Raw genomic sequence first — 22,323 nt, 5'->3', positions numbered from 1 at the left:
CAAGCGCTTCCCTGCACTCCCCCCCCCACAAAAACCCCCTCCACTGTGACCTGTTACAGCAACACACCGGGCGCTGCGTGAGTGTCAGGCTCTTTTATAACGTTCCTTCCAGGGAGGTGATGGAGTGGTCGGGACCAAGGGCAATGGGGAAAGGGGGGGGGGGACGAATGGTAGGAGCCAAATTCGGTCTGCCCACTCCCCTCGCCCCCCGCCGTTCTGTGACAGTTAGTGGCGGCGAGCAACGGCTTCCCAGGGCTCGCGGCGTTCTATGGCCAACGGGCGCAAAAAATAAAATAAAATAATAATTCCCACCCACCCCGCTCTCTCTATGCAGAGCAGCGGCGGCGCCATGTTTCAGCCTGCCAGGCTCCCCCCACCTCCCCTCAAAACAGGGCCCGGCGACTTCCACCCCCAGCCCAGGCTCGGGTAAGGCCACACCCCGAGCTATTACACACAGAAAGAGGCAGCGGCTTCTCCACCTCCTCTGTTTACCACCATCCCCTCCCCGCCTCAAAAAAAGGCCACACACACACAAAACTCACCCCTCACGACCGCCGGGAAAGCCGCTCATTAAAGCCGCCCGTGTCCCCCACAGGCTTCCGTCACATCTCGCGGGAACTCACTGACACATCTCTTTCTTTCTCGCTCTCTTTCCGCCCGGACCCCCTCCCCTCGCATCCACCACCAACACGCCGCCGCCGCCTTACCCCGTAGGAAAAGATGCAGCCAGTCACGTGATAAGGCGCTTTGGCGGGGAGGGGAGGGTGGGCTGTGGAAGGAAGGGGCAGAAAAGACACACACGCGCGCGCGCCCTGGCGCCCGAAGCGTGTTGACACGTGGTTGTTGGGCGCCGCGAGGGCGGGGCCGCTGACTGAAGCTCCTTCCGGAAACAGCCGAGCGCGCTCGGCAGCCTCTCCCTCGACATCCCCCCTCCCCCCCACATGCCGCGCGCGCCTTCTCCCGTGCGGCTGCGCGAGAAGCTCTGAGTCTGAGAAAAAGGCAGGGAGAGTTACTCGCCCATTGAATTGTGTATGAAGAGGCTTTTGGTTTCTACAAATGTACACGTGACGTGGGGTTCTTGGTCTTAGGCATCTCCAAACTCGGCCAAACCTCCAGCTGTTTTGGGACTACAACTCCCATCATCCCTAGATAACAGGACCAGTGGTCAGGGATGATGGGAATTGTAGTCCCAAACTGCTGGAGGGCCGGCCGAGTTTGGGAGTGCCTGGTCTTAGTACTTGCAAGAGGGAAAGGACACGTTCCGCCCTCCCCCATAGAAATCTGCCTTAGAACTGTAGAGGATCGTCTAGTCAGGCTTTCCCAAACTTGTGTCTCCAGCTGGTTTTGGACTACAACTCCCATCATCCCTAGCTAGCAGGACCAGCACACAGGGATGATGGGAGTTGTAGTCCCCAAGCAGCTGGAGACAGAAGAGAGTTTGGATTTGATATCCCGCTTTATCACTACCCTAAGGAGTCTCAAAGCGGCCAACATTCTCCTTTCCCTTCCTCCCCCACAACAAACACTCTGTGAGGTGAGTGAGGCTGAGAGACTTCAGAGAAGTGTGACTGGCCCAAGGTCACCCAGCAGCTGCATGTGGAGCAGACGCGAACCCCGTTCCCCAGATTATGAGTCTATCGCTCATAACTGCTACACCACACTGGACAGGTTTGGGAAACCCTGGTATTCCAACTCCCTACAATGCAGGGATCAGTGTGGGGCTCAAACCCACCACGCTGAGATTAACAGTCTCCTGCTCACCCTGCTGAGCTAAGTGATGCGAGTGGAACTAGTGGCCAGCCTAGCCTAGTTCTGCCTGAGAAGCAGCTACTCTCCCAAGATTGCACGGGGTTGGACTAGCTGACGCTTGGGGGATCCCTTCCAGCTCTACAATTCTATGGTTCCAAAATGTCTTTCATGACACGGGGAGAGGCTTTGGCTGGAAACAAACATACACAAGAGGCAGCAGGCACTGTGTAGCAGGTGAAAGTTTAAAACAAAAACAGTAAAAGCAACAGAAACCACCAGAATGACTGAAATCACCTTTCAAAAAATAATTTCATTATAAGCATTTAAGTGCTATTACTTCCATTCCCTGATGTTTGAGTGATCTTTACTAAAGCCTGTAGTTCAGCATTATTCCTGTATTTCAAGTAGGATAAGGCTGTGAAGGTGCTGGGCTTTCTAAACACTACGGTCAGTGTTTGAACCAGCTCACATTTAGCCTAACCCCCCATCCCAACTTAACCCCCCATCCCAACTACTGCATACTATAATTTGATATGCTGCTTGCATCCTTAATTATGAATTTCCTATTGAATGCAGCTGCATAATTAAAAGGTGCTGGCAAGTACATCCTTATACCTGTACACCTGGAAAACATTAAGTGTTTTCAGCCCTGTTTCTTTGCCTTCTGCAGCAGGGTCTCTAGAGTATGGTGACTGCCCAAGGAAAGAAAGTACCTCTCAATGATTATCTAAATAAATTCCAGCTTTTCCTTGTTATTTCTAGCCCAGACAGCAGCAAAGCAACAAAAGCCAAGCTATTCCAAGAAATTGAGCATCCTTAATTTTCCAGATATATATAAAAATTGTCCAGTAGCACCTTAGAGACCAACTAAGTTTGTTCTTGGTATAAGCTTTTGTGTGCATGCACACTTCTTCAGATACGAAGCTTATACCAAGAACAAACTTAGTTGGTCTCTAAGGTGCTACTGGACAATTTTTTTATATATTTCGACGGCATCAGACCAACACGGCTACCTACCTGAATCTTAATTTTCCAGATGGTCCTATTTAGCCTGAATTTGCATTTGACAGAAGTCATGCAGCACCAAAGAAAAGCAACTTAAATTCCCTCATTGAACTACTGATCCTTATGATTTCAGCAACATTCACTACATTGGTGAGAATTTTAATGATAGCTTCAAGTCCTAGTCAGTACTGAGGTTTCTATTTAGAGACAAGTTAGTGGTTACTGATCTTTCTCATTCCTGAGCAAAACATTCATAAAATGTTACAGTTAGTATTTTACTTATTATCTTCACTTCCTTGGACTGAACCTCTCGTTGATGTAGACGATTTTATTGTAAGGTCCATGAATACTCTGGAATACATATAAAAGGACAAGGTCCAAGATCTGCTATATGAATTAAGGGTAAGTGATCTACATTTGCTAAAGCACTGCAGGTACCTTCTTTTATGGAGATCCATATATATATATATATATATATATATATATATATATATACACATATATATATATATTAGCAAGTTCCATAACAAAATACAACATATAATTGTGGAAGCCAGGTTCGTTGCATGATAAAGCTGAAGTCAGGTGTTTAATATGATCTGTCAAGATTTACAATACTGTTGCACTGAGTTTGTCTCAATTTCTCTGATCTGGATTTCCCCTTCTAAGGTATAAATTTAGACCTTGCAGTGCTTGGGAAAACTTATGACGAAGTCAAAACACAAACATGACACAGGCAGAGTTTAAACTCGTTACCATCTTTAATTAAGCTGCTTTGGAAGTAGCATACATTCCATGATAAACATTTTTCGAACCCAGGTTCACAGAATCACATTGTAGTTCATTAATGCCAATGTTACACACAGATCTCTTCACATGGCGAACAAGATCAAGAAAGCAACCATCAGACAGAAGAGACCCATGGCTTCAGACAGGGCAAATCCCAGAATAGCATATGAGAATAGCTGCTGCTTCAGTGAAGGATTTCTGAAATAAAAGATAAAAGTCATGTTTGCATTTATTCTGAAGCAAGGTTTTTACAACAAATGCATCAATATTATAACCTATGCCGAGGGAAAAAAGTTACCAGCTTATGGAGCAAATTGCTTACACAAAGGGTTTAATAAAAAAGTTTGTGTGCAAGGCTTATTACACAGCAACTAAACAATAGTTTACACAAGTTTCGGCATGACTTCTCGGCCAAGTACCTGCAGCTCAAATGACTGAAAAGGCTGAGAACCATGTGGTTGTTGCTGAAAGCAATGCTATTTGGCAGGTGTAAGCATGTGAAGTGCATAGTCTTAACATTTCCTCTGGAAGAAGTGGGGAAACCTTCTACCTACAACTCCCATCAGCCCTAGCAAGCATGGCCAGGGACTATGGGAACAGTAGTTCACCAACATATGGAGGGCCAAAGTCCCCTCTACCTGTTCTAACAAAGACAAGCACCAGCAATTATGTAATTTCACTGCTTACTAAAACTCAATTTATTTTCACACGACTTTGTTGGTCATTAATACCAGCTGCTTGTATTTATTAATTTTATGGCTTTGTATTATTTTGTATTGCAATTTTAAAATGTGTTTTGTACTATTCTGTCTGATAATTTGAAATGAAAGGCTGTGTGTATTTTAAAATATATAAAAAACACCACCCTGAAGCTACTCAGAAAGTGGGAGGTTGTGGCTACACAAGACTTACCACAAGAGTTAGTAATTTCAGCTGCCTCTTCCCATGAAAAGTTATACCCACCAAACTTGTTAGTGACATTGTGTGGCTCCCAACAGTCTCTACCTAAATTTGAATCTGTTATCTTGGCCAAAGCCACAGGCATAGTATGCTGTTATTATGCAATCCAGAAGAGTATTTAAGAAGTTTAGAACTGGAAAATTAAAGAATTCCCCTAATGCATGCAATCCCCCATCAGCACTAGTAACTGTAATCCATTTTATAGAGAGAGATTTTAAAGACCTCCCACTTTCAGTTGAATAGTTTCAATTGTAAACATTTAGTTAAGGACCAAGATGAGGCAAAAGTGTTGTTTTTTTAAAAAAGAAAAGCTTCAAATGGCTTTAACAGTTTCATCTCTCCCAGTTCCTTGGTCTCAATACAGGAAGTGTCTCATCCCATATCAAGCTGCCCAGGTGTTGAGATAACTGGCTGATGTCCTGCCCCAACCACCACCTCTATCAAAGGTAAGTTGTAAGATATGGATAGGCAAACTAAGGCCCAGGGGCCGGAGCTGGCCCAATCGCCTTCTAAATCCGGCTCACGGATGGTCCGGGAATCAGTGTGTTTTTACATGAGTAGAATGTGTCTTTTTATTTAAAATGCATCTCTGGGTTATTTGTGGGGCATAGGAATTCCTTCTCTTCCCCCTCTCCAAAATATAGTCCAGCCCCCCACAAGGTCTGAGGGACAGTGGACCGGCCCCCTGCTGAAAAAAATTGCTGGCCACTGTTGTAAGAGAAGGCTTTCCTTCCATGAACAATACCTGAATTGTAGACTGCTCCCTTCAGAAGGCTTGCCTGACAGCAACAATATCTTTGCACACAGCAAAGATCTTTCTGTTCAGCTAAGCATTTTCAACATCCTGATCATCTTATACTCTGACTTAACTATAACAAGCATAGCTGCTGTTTCTATGCTTGTTTAATGATTGTAGAGGTTTTTAAAAGTCTTCTAAGCGACTTCAAAAGTTTTCTAACTTCGGCTCTACGGCAGTTAAGAAATGCATTAAGTAAACAGAATGAGTTATGCTTTGTTACTTTATACAAGCCCCAAGGCCTTCAAATTCCTGACAGGTCTAATTTGCTACTCCTTCTTACGCTTGGGGCAAGTGCTCAGCCCTTCTGACAAACTTCCTTCCATCCACACCCATTCTGTCCCCAGTATTAAGGAGCTTTCCTCCTTAATCCCAGGGAGAAGACAAATGAAGAGCTGGCAGAAGCCCTGCACAGTTATTTCCAGCCTTCTCTGGGAGCCACAGCCAGGCTAACTGTGCCATGTGGAAACAAAAAATTCCTTCCAGTAGCACCTTAAAGACCAACTAAGTTAATTCTAGGTATGAGCTTTCGTGTGCATGCACACTTCTTCAGATGCACACGAAAGCTCATACCTAGAACTAACTTAGTTGGTCTTTAAGGTGCTACTGGAAGGAATTTTTTGTTTTGAATATGGCAGACCAACACGGCTACCTATCTGTAACTGTGCCATGTGGGTGAGCAGAACAAGCTACAGTATCCTGAACCTGGAAAAAACAATGCTGTAACTTGAACCTCTTTCAGTATAATGCTGAAAGTTAGAAATAAAGGACCATTACCTGGCATAGCCAATGATTAAACTCCCGAAAACTGTTCCAATACCAGCACCGGAACCAGCCACTCCTACTGTGGCAGCACCAGCACCAATAAATTTGGCAGCCGTGTCAATGTCCCTGCTGATAGCACTAGTTTGAAACTCCCTTAGTGCTAGCTGACTGCCAGTGTTCTGAGCACCAGTAAGGAAAGTTGTGTTGCCCTGAAAGAAACAAGAAGAACTGGATTACATTTGGCACAAGTATTTGCTATAGACTTGAACTAAGAAAGGCACAAGCTTCTACAGCAGGGAAGGAAAGGGGAGCTTTAAGACACATTTCTTTGGACAGGTGAGTGAGAAGATTTAGAAAGTGTTAGGTTCTTCCTAGGTTTTTTTTTTAAAGAACCATGGGGAAAAGTGCCCAAAGCAATTATGATTCTGATGTCCCTAACAACTTCTGCACATCTGGAACCATTGACAGCATGACGCAATCCCACAGCCCTGTAAGAATTAATCCTACCAGACTGAAATTCTGCAAGAGAGGTTTAAGCAATCTACTGTGCTTTTTGCACTAAATGGCTTCAAGGCATATGGGGGGGGGGGCAAAACCTAAGCTACTCTGAGCAGTACCTAGATTGGAGACCACTTAGAAACAAACCAAAATATAAGCAGCTTCAAGATCCTTGGTATCATAATAATAATATTTATACCCCGCCCATCTGGCTGGGTTTCCCCAGCCACTCTGGGCGGCTTCCAACAAAATATTAAAATACAATAGTCTGTCAAATATTAAAAGCTTCCCTAAACAGGGCTGCCTTCAGATGTCTTCTGAAGGTCTGATAGTTGTTTTTCTCTTTGACATCTGGTGGGAGGGTGTTCCACAGGGCGGGTGCCACTACCGAGAAGGCCCCCTCTGCCTGGTTCCCTCTAACTTGGCTTCTCACAGCGAGGGAACTGCCAGAAGGCCCTCAGCGCTGGACCTTAGGGTCCGGGCAGAACGATGGGGGTGGAGATGCTCCTTCAGAAGCAGAGTACAAATAAACACTTTACTACGCATACTCAGCTGCAGGTCTGTGTTGTTCCAAGTTCAGACACTAAACACAAGGCAGCATGTGTTTGTCAAAAACTAAAATCTGACACTTTGTGGCAAGTTTTACTATTACAAGGCAACAACACATGGGCTCACCAGATCATTTAGGAAGCTACAGAATTGTTTAAGGTACCTCTGCAGTCCTGGCTTCTGGCCTAGACAACACCGTTGCAGAAATTGGTCTGTACAGAATTCTTGATCCAGTGCGCATCTGAAAAAAAGGGGGAGGATGAAGAAGTGTGTTAAAGTAATGGACACTCTCACAAAACTGCAACCATAGCCTTCAAAGCAATAACTACACAACATCCCAGCAGCTTTTAGATTCCTGGGATTTAGTTCTCTTTACAATCACAGTTCAGTAAGTCCATCCATTGAGGAAAATTCTTATTCCATGAAGCTCATCAATGGCTCATCAGGACTTGCAAAGGCACACTTTTGATCTCCAGTCATGCTTACTATAATGACTACAGCTAAGTCAATGCCCCTAAGAAAAAACTGCTCTTGAAGTCTGACCTTCACTTTTGGCACACGTGGGTTGGATAACACAGCTCATCAGAACCTTGTATTCCCATATGGTATTAAAGTATTTTTGCTGTTGAGATAAGGATCTAGTTGGAACTCTAAGCAAGGATCTCCTCTATTTCTCTCCTTCCCATGCTATCAAGTGTTAACGCCATAACCAACAGCGAGATTTCACAGACAGCTCATCTTTGGTGACTAACTTTCTTTTAGGACAGATTTCAGAGGCAAGTTAAGAGTGGGGAAAGTGTTTCCAGGTGAGATTTTATTTCAACAATCCTTCTGTCTGCCCTTGTCTGCAACATCTCAAGCAAACAAGCCCACGGCACATAATTCCTGTTTGCCTTCATTCTACAGGTACCACTAAGAAAGCTCAGAGCTCCTGTAGCACACTGTCGTTTGTAACGTTGGCACACATTGCCTAAAAGTGCTGCAACTCTGCTGTGCTTAATGACCTTCAGGTCACTCCCGACCCTACAGGTCTGCAAAAGCAATTCTAATATTTAAATCCTAAGAACCATTAAAAGACAGGCCTGGCGAATTCAGCCTAACTCGTTTTGTGGGGCAACCAAGCAATCTAACACCCCAAGACCAGTCAGCGCCCTCAGATAAGCACCCCCAGACCAGGAAACCAGTTCCCAGCGAATCCAGCAACACCCCTCCTCCGCACTATAAGTCGATTGACAGATCGACCTGTCAATTCACCCTAGCGGCCTAGCCCTCCAAGCACAGATTAAGAGGAAAGGCCTTATGAATGAATGGCTGGGAGGCTGCTGCGGCCTGTTCTTGCCCTTGGATCACCTACTCGCTTTTAAGGTCACCCGGTTTTTCCACCCTCTTTCTGCAGCAGTGGGCCAATTGGGGGGGGGGGCGGCATTTTGCAAGGAGGGCCGCATCGTCCTTAAACTTATGCATGAAACGCTGATAAGATGTGGAAAGCAAGCCCAGACAGCAGCATGGAGGACAAGAGGAGAGAGGCATGAGACAAAAGTCTCCTTGCAAAAAGCACCGTTAAGCCATGCCCTCCAAATGAATGACTCTTTGCAAAAAGACATGCCCTCCAAATGAATGACTTAACGGGGGTCGCCTCTGTCCCAGAGTCCAGATCCTCCCCCCCCAAAAAAAAAACCCATCAACGCCCCCAACCTTTTGCAAAGGAAAAAAAAATCAAGGGCAAGAGGGGGGAAGCGACCCATTCTGACCAATGCGCAGGCCCCGCTGCCAACTCACCAAGGCGGGGGACCCGGCGGCGAGCTTGACACAGGCGAACATGGCTGCGGGCGGGCGGGCCGGTGGAGCAACGGGCTGGGGGGTCCCGGGTCTGGGCCGTCTGGCTCGCTGCAGGGGAGGAGAAAGGAGAGTTTTAGGAGTGCAGCCGGCAGCGCTCTGGGAGCGGGAGGAAGGCTGAGCTCCCCGATGGAGGCGGATACAAAGAGGGGATCCGGGGCCTACCTCGAACCCGGCAGCGGCAAGCAGAGGCTCGTCCGGCTGAGCTGGTGCAGCGGTAGAGGTCGAAGGGACTGCGAGCTCTCCGCGCAGGCGCCGGAGGGGCGGAGCGCCCGGATGCGGAGGGGCGGGCGGGGGGAGAGGAAGTTTAATAGGAATTAAAAAGGAGGCGAGCGACGCTTCCGTCGCGACTTTAATCCATAATATTGTGGTAGGAATGAAAGGAGGAAAGGCTGCTAGCTGTATCGACAAGGAAAAACGCGCTTTTTAAATAATGATGATGATGATGATAATGCTGTAATAATAATGCTGTAACAATAATAATAATAATCTGTAATAATAATAATTAATTTAATAATAATAATAATAATAATGACAAACCTAGACAGCGTCTTAAAAAGCAGAGACATCACCTTGCCAACAAAGTTCTGTATAGTTAAAGCTATGGTTTTCCCAGTAGTGATGTATGGAAGTGAAAGCTGGACCATAAAGAAGGCTGATCGCCGAAGAATTGATGCTTTTGAATTATGGTGCTGGAGGAGACTCTTGAGAGTTCCATGGACTGCAAGAAGATCAAACCTATCCATTCTGAAGGAAATCAGCCCTGAGTGCTCACTGGAAGGACAGATCCTGAAGCTGAGGCTCCAATACTTTGGGCACCTCATGAGAAGAGAAGACTCCCTGGAAAAGACCCTGATGTTGGGAAAGATGGAGGGCACAAGGAGAAGGGGACGACAGAGGACGAGATGGTTCACCAAACTGTGGGAGCCAGTGGAAGACAGGAGTGCCTGGCGTGCTCTGGTCCATGGGGTCACGAAGAGTCGGACACGACTAAACGACTAAACAACCACATTAATAATGTCATAATAATAATAAATTTATTTATACCCCGCCCATCTGGTTGGGTTTCCCCAGCCACTCTGGGCAGCTCCCAACCGAGTACAGTGGTGCCCCGCAAGACGAATGCCTCGCAAGACGGAAAACCCACAAGACGAAAGGGTTTTCCGTTTGCGAGTTGCTTCGCAAGACGAATTTCCCTATGGGCTTGCTTCGCAAGAACAAAGCCCATAGGGAAATCTCCGGGGACCTCTTTTAAATGCTGGCGGTGGGGAGCAAAGCCTTTTCCCCCCCCTCCGGCCTTCAGAAGAGGTCCAGAAAGGCCGGCGGGGGCCGAAAGGCTTTGCTCCCCACCGCCAGCATTTTAAAAGCGGTCCGGGATAGCAGGGAAGCGCTTTCTGCTATCCCGGACGGCTTTTGAAGGCAGACGGGGGGAAGCAAAAACTTTTGCCCTCCGCCGGCCTTCAGAAGAGGTCCTGGACCTCTTCTGAAGGCCAGTGGGGGCAAAGGTCTTTGCTCCCCCCTGCCTGCCTTCCCGGGAGAGCGGAGAAACGCAGCGCCGGACGGCTTTTGAAGGCAGGCGGGGGGGAGCAAAGACTTTCGCCCCCCGCCAGCCTTCAGAAGAGGTCCTGGAGAAGTCCGCTGTCCCGGGGCAATTTTAAAATGCTGGCGGGCGGGAAGAAAAGCCCTTGTCCCCCCCCCCCAGCCTTCAGAAGAGGTCAGGGGACAGACTGTCCCCGGACCTGGTCTGAAGGCGGTTTCCATAGGAACGCATTGATTGATTTTCAATGCATTCCTATGGGAAACCGTGCTTCGCAAGACGAAAAACTCGCAAGACGAAAAAACTTGCGGAACGAATTAATTTCGTCTTGCGAGGCACCACTGTATTCATAATAGTAATGGAGAGGATGGTGAGAACTTCTTGAAAGACATGCACTTTCTATAACTGTAAGGTGGGGTGCTTGTGTGCATGAAAGGCAGAAAATGCCACAGATTGTTATTTACCTTATGCCAGCAATTTTGTTTTCTTTTTGCCAGGAAAGTGGGTGGGAGAAGCCCCAGTGTCCCACCTGTTGAATGCTCCCTGAAAACAGAGAATTGTACAGTTGGAAGGGACCACGAGGGTCACATCTCATCCAACCTGCTGAAGTGCAGGAATCTTTTGCCCGACGTGGGGCTCAAACCCACCACCCTGAGATTTAAGAGTTTCATGCTATACTGACTGACTTAATGCAGCTTTGCCTGCAGCTATTAAAGGTGCAAAAGCTTTATTAGGACCATCGGGAAAATGGTTAATTTCCATGCTGCATGTGGCATAATAAGATGATGGTTGTGCATTATTAAGCATTATGCGCACCTCTCTCCAAATGCATCTGATACGGTGGTCTGCAGTCCGCAAACACTTCTGCCATGATAAATAAATTTGTTGATCTTTCATGCAATGCAAAGCCCTTTGTCACTTTTGCTGCAGGAGGGTAATTCTAGCTACCCCTCTGGAAATTATCCAAACAAGGAAATGTAGGCTTGAATGCAATGGCACCTGTGCATGGAAAATAGATCAGAACAGCATAGCCCTCTTTTGGATACAGTGGTGCCCCGCAAGACGAATGCCTCGCAAGATGAAAAACCCGCTAGACGAAAGGGTTTTCCGTTTTTCGATGCGCTTCGCAAGTCGAATTTCCCTATGGGCTTGCTTCGCAAGACGAAATCTTGCGATTTTTTTTGCTCCCCCCCTTTTTCTAAGCTGCTAAGCCGCTAAGCCTTTAATAGCCGCTAAGCCGCTAATAGCGCTAATCCGCTAAGCCGCTAATAGGGTTGCTTCGCAAGACGAAAAAACCGCTAGATGAAGAGGCTCGCGGAACGGATTATTTTCGTCTTGCGAGGCACCACTGTATTTTTTCTTCTTTATAAGGCCACCCCTCAGTAAAATTATTTAGGCTGCTTAGAAAACAAAATCATGGGACTTTAAAAATACAATAAGAACGAAACCAAACCATATCATATACCAGCAAACATAAAGCTTCGGCTAAGCGGACACAGGAAAAACCCAAACTACTGCTAGATTGGCAGAAGCAGGGACCGAGCAACGGGAGCTCACCCCATCGCGGGGATTCGAACCGCCAACCTTCTGATAGGGAAGTCTTAGGCTCTGTGGTTAACCCACAACACCACCCGCGTCCCTCAAAACAGGGAGACCTGGGCTTAAATCATTAGTCCTAACCTCTCAGCCTAAACCTACCTCACAGGACCGTTGTAAGAATAAAAAGGAAGGGTGGGATAAAAATGTAACAAATGAACCATTTTGAGGGGTGGGGAATTCATGTGCCTCTGCCTGTCATTTACTGCAAACAGAACTCATTGTTAAGAGATGCACATTTGCATATATACTGGAGGCTTTCAGTTCATTGGGATAGATAGACAGATGGAAGACACTGGCTTTGAACCAGGACTGCCTTCAGCAAGGAAGTATTGAGACCCCTGGCACAGCGTTTTCTGAGAATTGGGCCCGGGCAGAGACACGGAGAAAACGGACTCTTTATCCCTGCTCCTTTGATATCGAGGAAGCATGTCTCCAGAGAGTCCCCCACCCCAAATATTTAACCCACAAGGTTCATAACATAAGACCCATAATTAAGCTATTTTTTAAACACCACAACAAACTGATAATTCAGTGTGGGTTTCCTTGGGTTTAAAAGGATAACACGCTCTTTTAACCCAAGATTTATTTCAAAGCCCTCTGCACTGTCTGCCACGTTTGCATTCCTGGAAGGGAACTTGTCCCTAATGTTCGGATTTGATGAACACACTCGCTCTCTGGCATGGCTAGATTCATTTCCATCTGTTTGCTTGGCATTGTTCCCATTGAAAATGCACAGTGCCAACTTCAACAGGGCATAGGTGTTAACCAAGCATGGTTTTGGAAGGGAGGGGGGTCCTTCATAACACAGCAAGCGCCACTTCCACTGCCAGGAGATCCCGCTGTTTGTAAATAATTCCAGCTTAGGGCCACATGCTTCATTACATGAGATCACATCTGTAGGTGCTTGTGGGCATCATAAAAGCAACAAATTGCTACTGGAGTTCTCTTTCCATCCAGCTCAGTGTTTGGACTATTGCATGGGAAAGTGTCCCTGAGCTTGGGTGCAAGAGGTTTTATAGACTCAATCCTTTCGGCAGATCCCTACTTTGACTTAACCTTTTGGGGTTTGCATGGCTTGGTGGGTTTTTAATCGGTACAACAGCTTTATAGGCCTTTCGGGAGAAAGGACCATACCTTGTCCAGGATAGCCAAAGATCTATAATGGGCATAATTTACTAGCAAATCTGGCACCATGTGCATTAAGTAATATTAATGCAGGTACAAGTTTTGGCAGTTCTTTCGCTCCATAGCCTGTGCTCATCAGCAAAGGCAGTCCGCTAGATGGTGCATGTGGTTGAAATAGCAAGAGTTGAAGCTATAATGGCCTTAAATATATAAACTTGGCTATGAATTCTTGAGACTTGGATATGGCCAAAAGGGTATGTGAAGTTTGGAAAGGTCCTTTGATTTGGGCTATTTATTTATTTCAGGTTTTTTGTTGATTCCAGATAGCAGTTTCTGCATCCAAAACTGGGGGTGAAAGCTTTGCACTGCTTGTGAAAGCAAGGGTGCACTGCTAAGCCTAAGAACCTCATGGCTCAAGGTGGATAAATGAAGCCTATGCCTATATCTGCCGGCTTTTACATTAGTTGTTCAAGTGAATGTTAGCACTTTCGGCTTGCAAATCTTGTCCAGTTGTCATTGTACCTTCCCTCATTACAACCTCATGAGGTAGGTCACCATTATTCCCATTCGAACTGCTTAGACCAGGCATGGGCAGATTTGGCCCTCCAGATGTTTTGGGACTGCAATTCCCATGATCCCTGACCACTGGTCCCGTTAGCTAGGGATGGTGGGAGTTGTAGTCCCAAAACATCTGGAGGGCCAAGTTTGGCCATGCCTGGCGTAGAGGATTTGACAATGAAGCAGTATGCAAATTTAAAAACAGATTTCAAGAAATAAGATGGACATGCTGTGTATTTCTAAAAGAGAAACATTTGCCTTGGTGATGAATGATTACTTCTCCCTCTGGTGGCTGGCATGTGACCCAGCTGCCTCACCATGAAAACATAGCCCAGTTTAAAGAGGATCAGTGAAAGAACAGTTACAAAATAAGAATAAATGTATGTCTAAAATGTATAATTTCTTATTAGAATGGGAAACAAAAGACGAGATGGTTAAACCATCAATGACACACAATATAGGACACAGTATAGACCTAAACCTCTGGGAGAAACTTTGGGAAAGTGATCTGAAATTTACTGCGTGTTATTCTCTGAAAGAGAACAATTTGAAAATGATTCATAGATGGTATTTAACCCCCAGTAGGTTGGCTAAGATGGATAAAGCAGAATCAGATACATGTTGGAAATGTAAAGAAATGGGAGGTACCTTTTTTCACATGTGGTGGATGTGCAGAAAGGTGAAAGAATATTGGGAAACGATTTATAATGAGCTGGAAGAAAATGTTTAACTTTACCTTCCCCCCAAAAACCAGAGTCCTTTTTGTTGTGAATAACTCAAGACAGAAATTCCTAGGTGTCAGAAAAGTTTATTTATGTATGCAACAACAGCGGCCCGTGTTTCGTTGGCCCCAAAATGGAAAGTGAGCGAGGTCCCTTGTAATACTGGCAACTTAAGATGTTAGAATATTCAGAACTTGCAAGTTTAACCCACAGAATAAGAGAACAAGAAGAACACATATTTTAAAAAGAGTGGAAAATGTTTATTGAATATATGGGAAACAATTGTACATAGCTGAAAACGCTGGCAACATTAAAATAAATTCTACAGAGTAAATAACATTTGATTGATATAAAAGTGTGAAATTGATTTGAATGGTAATAGTAAAACATGCATGAAACTATGATATATATTTTTTTAAAAAATCTTTATTACGGTCCAAAGACCCATAGAACAATTTCAGAACAAAATGCAGTTAAGACAGCCAACCACAACAGAGAGAGAAACCGAGGCGGTCGTTTTGTTTTGTCTCGAGCTTGATGATCTTTGTTTCTTTTGACTTCTGAAAGAAATTTTGGCATGGCCAGTCTAATATCATTAGACCTGTCATCCAAAAGATATTTAATATGGGAGGCTTCAGATTTTCCCAGCAGATTTGCCAGTAGGGGTTTGATCAATTGGTCCCTTGCTTGCTCGTACTGCCCACGATGCAGTAAGATACGCTTCATGCAATTGACGTCCTGAGAACATAAACAAAGCCTATTCTGATAAGGGATGCCTCTCAGTCTACTATGTTTTGTTTTTTTAAAATAATTTTTATTGGAATTTTATTTACAACATAACATAAACCTCCAACCCCCAATACACAATCCCCTCTCATTAAACATGTACATAACATACAGTGAACATAACATACAATACAAACAACGAACTAAAAGACTTCCTTTATTCTGTATCTGGCCTGCTTATTTTCTTCTTATAAACTGTTTCCTTTATGAATAATTATTAAGATTTTTCTAATTATAACTTAAATATCCACAAAGTCTCCTGCAGACATTAATCAAAACAAGTCCAGGTATGTATTTTAGGGCACTGTTTTGTGAAGTATTCTCTGCATTTCCCCCATGCTTTTTGAAACTCTTGTCTGGTGTGATCTCTAATTGCCTCTGTTTAATCTAGCCAGTTCAATCTACTTGTAACAGTTTGTCTCGCCATTCCCTTTTTGTTGGCACATTTTCTTTTTCTCCAGTTTTTAGCAATTAGGATCCTTGCCACTCCTGTGGCAAAGAGGAATATTTTCTGATCTTCTCTTGCTATACCTGTGTCCATTATCCCAGTCTACTCTGATATGTAATACAGTGGTACCTCTGGTTGCAAACGGGATCTGTTCCTGAGGCCCGTTCGCAACCTGAAAAGAGCGCAACCTGAAGTGCTGTATCTGTGCAGGTGCGCGGCGTGATTTGGCGCTTGTGCGCCTGCGTGAAGTGCAATTTAGCGCTTGTGCGCATGCGCGAGCGGCGAAACCTGGAAGTAACCCTTTCCGGTACTTCTGGGTCGCCGTGGGACGCAACCTGAAAAGACATAACCTGAAGCGTCCATAACGTGAGGTATGACTGTATGAACCATGCATGGAAGGAGAAGAAGAGAAGTCACTGGATATTTCAAAGATTGTAAAATGTTTACTTTGATATGTAGAAAAATGGAAACGCAATAAAAATTATATAATAAAAAATAAATAGAGAGGATCAGTCAAAGTAGTCTAACAACAGCTCCACACATTATGCATGATGAAAAATGTAACATCTGAATATACATTTGCATATATATAAAACTCTGAGATACATTTTGTTGTGGTTGGCAGGGGTGAAGTCAAACAGCTGGAGAGTTACAGCGCCTTCTGTGGCTGTAGAGACCAATTCGGGAGAGACATGTTTTATTACAGGTGGGGCAGATGAAGGGGGCCGTTTATCCTGCTATAGGTGCACTGTGGCGTTTTTTCTTTCTAATCTCCTCCTTTGCGTATTGTTTCAAAAAGTGCAAATTAAGGAGGTTTGCCTTTAAATGTGAGCTGAATCAAATTTCTCCTCTCCCCCTAGAAGTGACAACATTTTTCTCCCACTGCATGTGCAGGCAATGATGTGTTTGGGATAGGGCAGTGAATGCCAAACATTATTTTATAAATGATGCAAGTGTTATTAGGGTTAATGAAAGGGAAGGGGTGAGGGTAGGATGGCTGCTGTTTTTGACAATGATCACACATTCTCCAAACCTCTAGTTTGGCCCCAAAATAACGTTTGTTCAACTTCCATGAGAATCAAGTTGCGGCCTATTATTGTCCTAAGAGTCATGTTTTAAAATTACTGTTGTGTGACCCTTCAATTAATTGTAGGTCCACATTCCCTGAGGTCATTCAGCTTAAAGATGCATGACAGACTCCCCACCCCAATTTAAAACCTATTCCTTTAAAGATTGTAGCCTAATTTGAATATTAACCACCTGCCAAGTCCAACACGCCTCTACAATAAACCTTACCTTCCTGACTTGTTGGACAAGAAGCACTGTGTAGCTCTCGTATAATGCCACAACTTTCCTCATTCTCTCTCTCTTTATTATTTTAATGACAGTGGCAAATGTCTGATTATTCCCAGGTGTTTCTCCCCCCCCCACCCGCTTTCCCCCTGCTCTTCCAGCCATGAATGTGACCATCATTAGGGCCGGAGCCATAAAGGCTGTCTTTCCCCACTTCCTTCTACGCCTGTCCCTTAACAGAACAGCAAGTCCAGCCTCTTCCATCCCCTTCAATTCCCTAAGGTATCCACCAAGTATTTGTGTTGACTGCCTTAATTTTCATCTCCTCTAATCATTCCCTGCCAGATGGCACTTAAAGTTTAATGGCCCCTGTAAAGGCAGTCCCTTTCTTCTTTTAAGCCATCACGTGTGTTTGCTTAGTAAACTGTTAACTGTTCACAAAACATGAAAGGACCACCAACACAATTATTCCAGAGAGCTGACTTCCAAATCTTGATTTCAGTGGAAGGTGAGTAGGTGATATATTATCATGAGCTATGCAACCTTAGATTTCAGTCTGTACTTGATAAGAGCACGTTGCAAGAGCTCAACTCACCAAATACAGTACAGTCGTATCTTGGAAGTTGAACGGAATACGTTCCGGAAGTCCGTTCAAATTCCAAAACACTCGGAAACCAAAGCACAGCTTCTAATTGGCTGCAGGAAGCTCCTGCAGCCAATCAGAAGCTGTGGTAGCTCCGTCGGACGTTCGGGTTCCAAAGAACGTTTGCAAACTGGAACATTCACTTCCGGGTTTGTGGCATTTGGGAGCTAAAACATCCGAGTACCAAAGTGTTCGAGATCCAAGGTACTACTGTAGTCTCTGTCCGGATATGCGCTTGTGGATGCACTAGGCTTGCCCTCCTAATACACACCAGTTGCCACGAAGATAACGAACATTTCAGGTGTTTATCCCCAGCTCAGCAAAGCACTTCACTGCCATACAGAAGAACGTCATTCCTGATAGGTAAGTTTGTTACCATACGTGCACAGCCTTGCAAATATGCCTGCAGATTTACTAGTCTGCCTACCACGTCCATATACAGGCTTTCGTGGCACAATGTCAACAGCAAAATAACCAATGTCATTCCAATTTGCAAGTTTTACTTCTTCGTTCATGAAACTGCAGTACTGGTGGGAGTGTTCTGCAGGTGTTCCGCCATCATATCTGTCGTTATCGGTACATCTCGCATTCTGACAGTATAGTGGTACGATATCCTATTGATCCTCAGCCATAGGAATGTGAGTACAGGATTGCTCCGTAAGTCAGTTAAAGTGGCATGTGGAGAATGTGGATCAACGCAGAATTCAGCATGTGGCAAAGAGAGATGTGATGGTTTCTATCATGAAACCTGCTCACAACACATATACCAGAAAGAAACATCATGAAGATAAACACCTTGTCCTTCTCTGTTTTTATTGTTCTTTTAAATCAGTAGGTGAAATGATAAATGTTTGGCAAAATATGAATTGGATGTCTTCTGTCCCTCTGACCTGCTGCTCATTTGGACTAATCTCCACCTCTCAGCCTCCAAAGGCAATTCCCCTATTTTTTTGGCTCATTGGCAGAGTCTTAATTAGAGACAGGGAAACTGGCTGCCATGATGATAAAAAAAACAACTGAAATTTTGCTCATATTCTCAGATGAAAGCAATAGCTGTTAGAGCTAGTGTAGCATCAGGGCAAAGAGACTGGGCAGGATGTTGTTCTGTGTTCAAATTTTGCTACCGCAAACTCACTGCAGACGTAGGAAGGCCATCTTTAATATTAGGCAAGTGCCATCTAGCACTGTTTTCAATGCCAGTTAAAAACTTTTTTTGATTAGAAAAGCCTACCCAGACATGTATTTTATTATTTACGTTTGTTTTAAAAACTTGGTTTTATCTATATTTTGATTAATTTTAGTATGTTGATCTGCATTTGATTTTATGTAAGATGCAAAAGTTGTGGATGATGATGATTTTATTTGTACCCTGACCCTCTGACTAGGTTGCCCTAGCACTCTGTGTGGTTTTTAAGGCATTGGAGTAAGTTAGACCCTAATTAAAGTGCATGCAGGGACTAAAACACACACACCTGTATGACTCTTTTGGTCCCTTGCCGTTAATCCTCATAATATGGGGATATAATTTAAAAGTACAGAAGCACCTGCAAATATCAAGGATTTTGCCAGTACAAAATGGATACATGCAGCCATTTAAGACTAGAATGAATATATCTCCAGATAACCTCATGAGGCATTTTCAACATTACACCCACTACATTTATCTGTAATGGGCAGTGCCTTCCTAGAAAAACATTGTGGTGTCCGGTGTATCCAGAATATATATTTTTTCTGCATCAACCTCAACTTCTAAAGGAATATTCTGTATAGATTCTAAAGGAATTTCCCATTGTTGAGCCTGTATAACACATTCTAAATCCCTATTCCACACATTTCTAAGTTCCCAAACTTCTTCCATACCAAAATCCATTAAGCTTTTGTAAACAACAATTAAAGGTTTAACTTTCTGTAAGTATCCAGTATTTCCCTCCCTCAGTTTAGGAGATGCCAAAGCACTCAAAGCAGAACTCACAACAAAAATGTTGTGTAGATGTTGCTATTCAGAACTTGCCAGTAGGTGATATTTAAACTATAAAACAGGCAATGACCAAAAGCTCCTCCTCCATCTTAGCCAATCAGCTGTCTGTCTGTCTGTCTGTCTGTCTGTCTATCTATCTATCTATCTATCTATCTATCTATCTATCCATGTACACCACATTTAAACAATTTCTTCCACAAAAAAAGTTGCCTCTGTCTCTATTAAAATCCTATAGAGGACTCAGCTACACTTGTAAAGATAAAGCACTTTATATGCATTATAACACTGTGACAGCAGATGGCGCTGTGGAATCCCATTTTTCACCAACGGGATTTCCCTGTATGAAGTCTACAACGCGTTTAGCTGAATTGCTTCTTCCATGTGTCTGGATCCAGCCAAAGTTAATTTAGTGTGAGAATATGGGTCAAATTGTAACCGATGAGACAATAAGCACATCTCTCTATTTGATAAAAATGAAAGTGCTATAGTTCCTTTATTCTTACTGTATGCCAGGGTTGCCCAAACTTTTTTCAAAGAGGGCAAGATTTGATGAAGTGAACATGCATGAGGGCCAACTGTTAAGAAAGCAAGTCTTAAGCACGCTGAAAATCCTGCTTTCTGGAGGTTCTTGACCATCCCTGAAATTCTGTCCTCTACTGATCTTTCAGGTGCTATCAGTATGATTCTTTCCAGATTCCAAGAGATAATCTCGGAAGAACTTTTAAAAAATTAAAATCCCTTTGAAGCTATGTGCGCCACTCTTGAGCATTTTAATAGATTTTGAGGAAAGGGGAGAATTCGGATCTGAGAGCTTTTGGTTTTCAGTTGCAAAACTAATATTCATGCTAGCATGCCATCAAATGAAAACCAAAGTGTTTCTGGGAGAAGCCTATTACACACACACACACACACACACACACACACACACCAGCTATTCACATTATAAAAATATAAATTAAGCTGTCATTGTCCAGAGCAGCATTTTTTGATGAAATGTTACTTTGGTTTTATTACAGTGGTACCTCAGGTTAAGTACTTAATTCATTCTGGAGGTCCGTACTTAACCTGAAACTGTTCTTAACCTGAAGCACCACTTTAGCTAATGGGGCCTCCTGCTGCTGCCGCTCCGCCAGAGCACGTTTTCTGTTCTCATCCTGAAGCAAAGTTATTAACCTGAAGCACTATTTCCGGGTTAGCGGAGTCTGTAACCTGAAGTGTATGTAACCTAAAGCGTATGTAACCCGAGGTACCACTGTACTCTAAGCCATCCTGGGCTCCCTTTAGGAAAGAAATGGCAGGTTAGGGAAGTAACAGCATCTTGGAAAAAATAGGATTTACTCAGAAGTAAACCTATTTAGGTGGTTAGAGTCAACTCATGGCTAGTTGTCCGATCGAAGCAACACTTCTATACATCTATTTTAAGTGCCTCATCTATTTTACGTTTAGCCTGAACATGAATGTTTGTGTGTGTTGTGGGGAGGGATGTATTAATTTTAAAACATCTGCAGTGTTTTTAAAATTCACTGATCCAATGCAGTATGTGGTTTCATCAGGTCTCGTGCCTCTCAGCAATGCCATTTTCTTGCTGTTGCCCATATCAGCATTCCACACGATTTGGTCTTTGTCTGGCTGAAAGAGGCGCACACAACAAATAAGAATATTAATGACATGTTTCTCTCTCTTTCACCCCCTCCACCTATTTCACCTTCTGCACCTTGGATGTAAAACAAAAACAATCTGGTTTTCAAATGTTTCTTCCCCAAACGTATTTATGCAAGCTGTTACGAACGAAGGTCAGTGCATGTTCTAAACTGGCTTGTCACTTTACAGAACCCTTGTCAGTCTAAGATGTGCTGAGGTTAATTTTGGCACTTCAGAAGGAATCATAATATTTGGCTGAGGCGTTTGCATAGGCAGAAGGCAATTGCCAGTACTACTCCCCCCCCTCAAAAAAGTATTCAGGGTTACTTTTTCCTTTCTCTACTTACAGCTCCCCCCCCCCCAAACATTTCGAACCATCCAGCAGTAGCATTCTGTCTGGTCCTAATGTAATGAAGGGGTTTTTTCTTGCTTTAACACCTTTGTGTTTATTTTCTTATATTTATACTCCGCCTCTCTTCCATCATGGAACTAGCAATGGGAAAATCTTTTATTTTACATTCCCTACTAAAAAACAAAAAGTACAAAATTACAAGTGCACAGGGTAAGATAAGGCACACAAAAAAGAAAAAAAAGTACCTTTGTAGGAAACAAAACAGAAAAAAGATATTGTGTACATTACAAAAAAGGTAGGAAAAAAAGTTTTAGTAGTTAACCAGACCTTAATCTAATACAGTGGCACCTTGGGTTAAGTACTTAATTCGTTCCGGAGGTCCGTACTTAACCTGAAACTGTTCTTAACTTGAGGTACCACTTTAGCTAATGGGGCCTCCTGCTGCTGCCACGCAGCTGGAGCCCAATTTCTGTTCTTATCCTGAAGCAAAGTTCTTAACTTGAAGCACTATTTCTGGGTTAGCGGAGTGTGTAACCTGAAGCGTATGTAACCTGAGGTACCACTGTATGGTATTTATAAAAATGAATTCCCAATATCATTAAATCTGTCCGTGACAAGTCTACATTTGTACACAACTTGTTCATGTGCAGCGAATTTGTAAAAGGTAAAGGTACCCCTGCCCGTACGGGCCAGT

The 22,323-nt window shown here is 43.9% G+C and overlaps 2 protein-coding genes across 5 annotated transcripts in view; both read right to left on the bottom strand.

Annotated features, from left to right (window-relative positions):
- ATF2 (activating transcription factor 2) overlaps positions 1–864 on the bottom strand; it is a 39,225-nt gene extending 38,361 nt beyond the window's left edge. Inside the window, exon 1 of one of the 4 annotated variants that reach the window (XM_083710715.1) lies at positions 543–864. The gene's annotated coding sequence lies outside the window, so the exon portion shown is untranslated. The remainder of the gene's footprint in view (positions 1–542) is intronic. The other 3 variants (XM_083710717.1, XM_083710716.1, XM_083710718.1) reach the window with 3 other exon arrangements.
- Positions 865–3,496: 2,632 nt separating this feature from the next.
- On the bottom strand, positions 3,497–9,235 carry ATP5MC3 (ATP synthase membrane subunit c locus 3). The gene is made up of 5 exons (XM_083715488.1): positions 9,113–9,235; positions 8,891–8,998; positions 7,275–7,352; positions 6,077–6,273; positions 3,497–3,741 (listed from the first exon to the last, which is right to left on the bottom strand). Exons 2-5 carry the CDS (start codon positions 8,930–8,932, stop codon positions 3,627–3,629), a joined length of 432 nt encoding a protein of 143 aa, XP_083571614.1. The 5' UTR covers positions 8,933–8,998; positions 9,113–9,235; the 3' UTR covers positions 3,497–3,626.
- Positions 9,236–22,323: the final 13,088 nt, after the last annotated feature.

This window comes from Podarcis gaigeae (assembly GCF_964106915.1).
Source record: "Podarcis gaigeae genome assembly, chromosome: 1".
NCBI classification, from domain to species: domain Eukaryota; kingdom Metazoa; phylum Chordata; class Lepidosauria; order Squamata; family Lacertidae; genus Podarcis; species Podarcis gaigeae.
Note: the sequence above shows the minus strand (reverse complement) of the source record. Positions and strands in the feature narration are given on the sequence as shown.

Excerpts from the sequence above, each read along its gene's own strand:
- ATP5MC3 (XM_083715488.1), bottom strand. The coding sequence starts at position 8,932 with ATGTTCGCCTGTGTCAAGCTCGCCGCCGGGTCCCCCGCCTTG. Across the intron at positions 7,353-8,890 it reads CCGCCGGGTCCCCCGCCTTG|ATGCGCACTGGATCAAGAAT; the intron begins GTGAGTTGGCAG and ends CCTTTTTTTCAG. Across the intron at positions 6,274-7,274 it reads CAGAAGCCAGGACTGCAGAG|GGCAACACAACTTTCCTTAC; the intron begins GTACCTTAAACA and ends TGTTTCTTTCAG.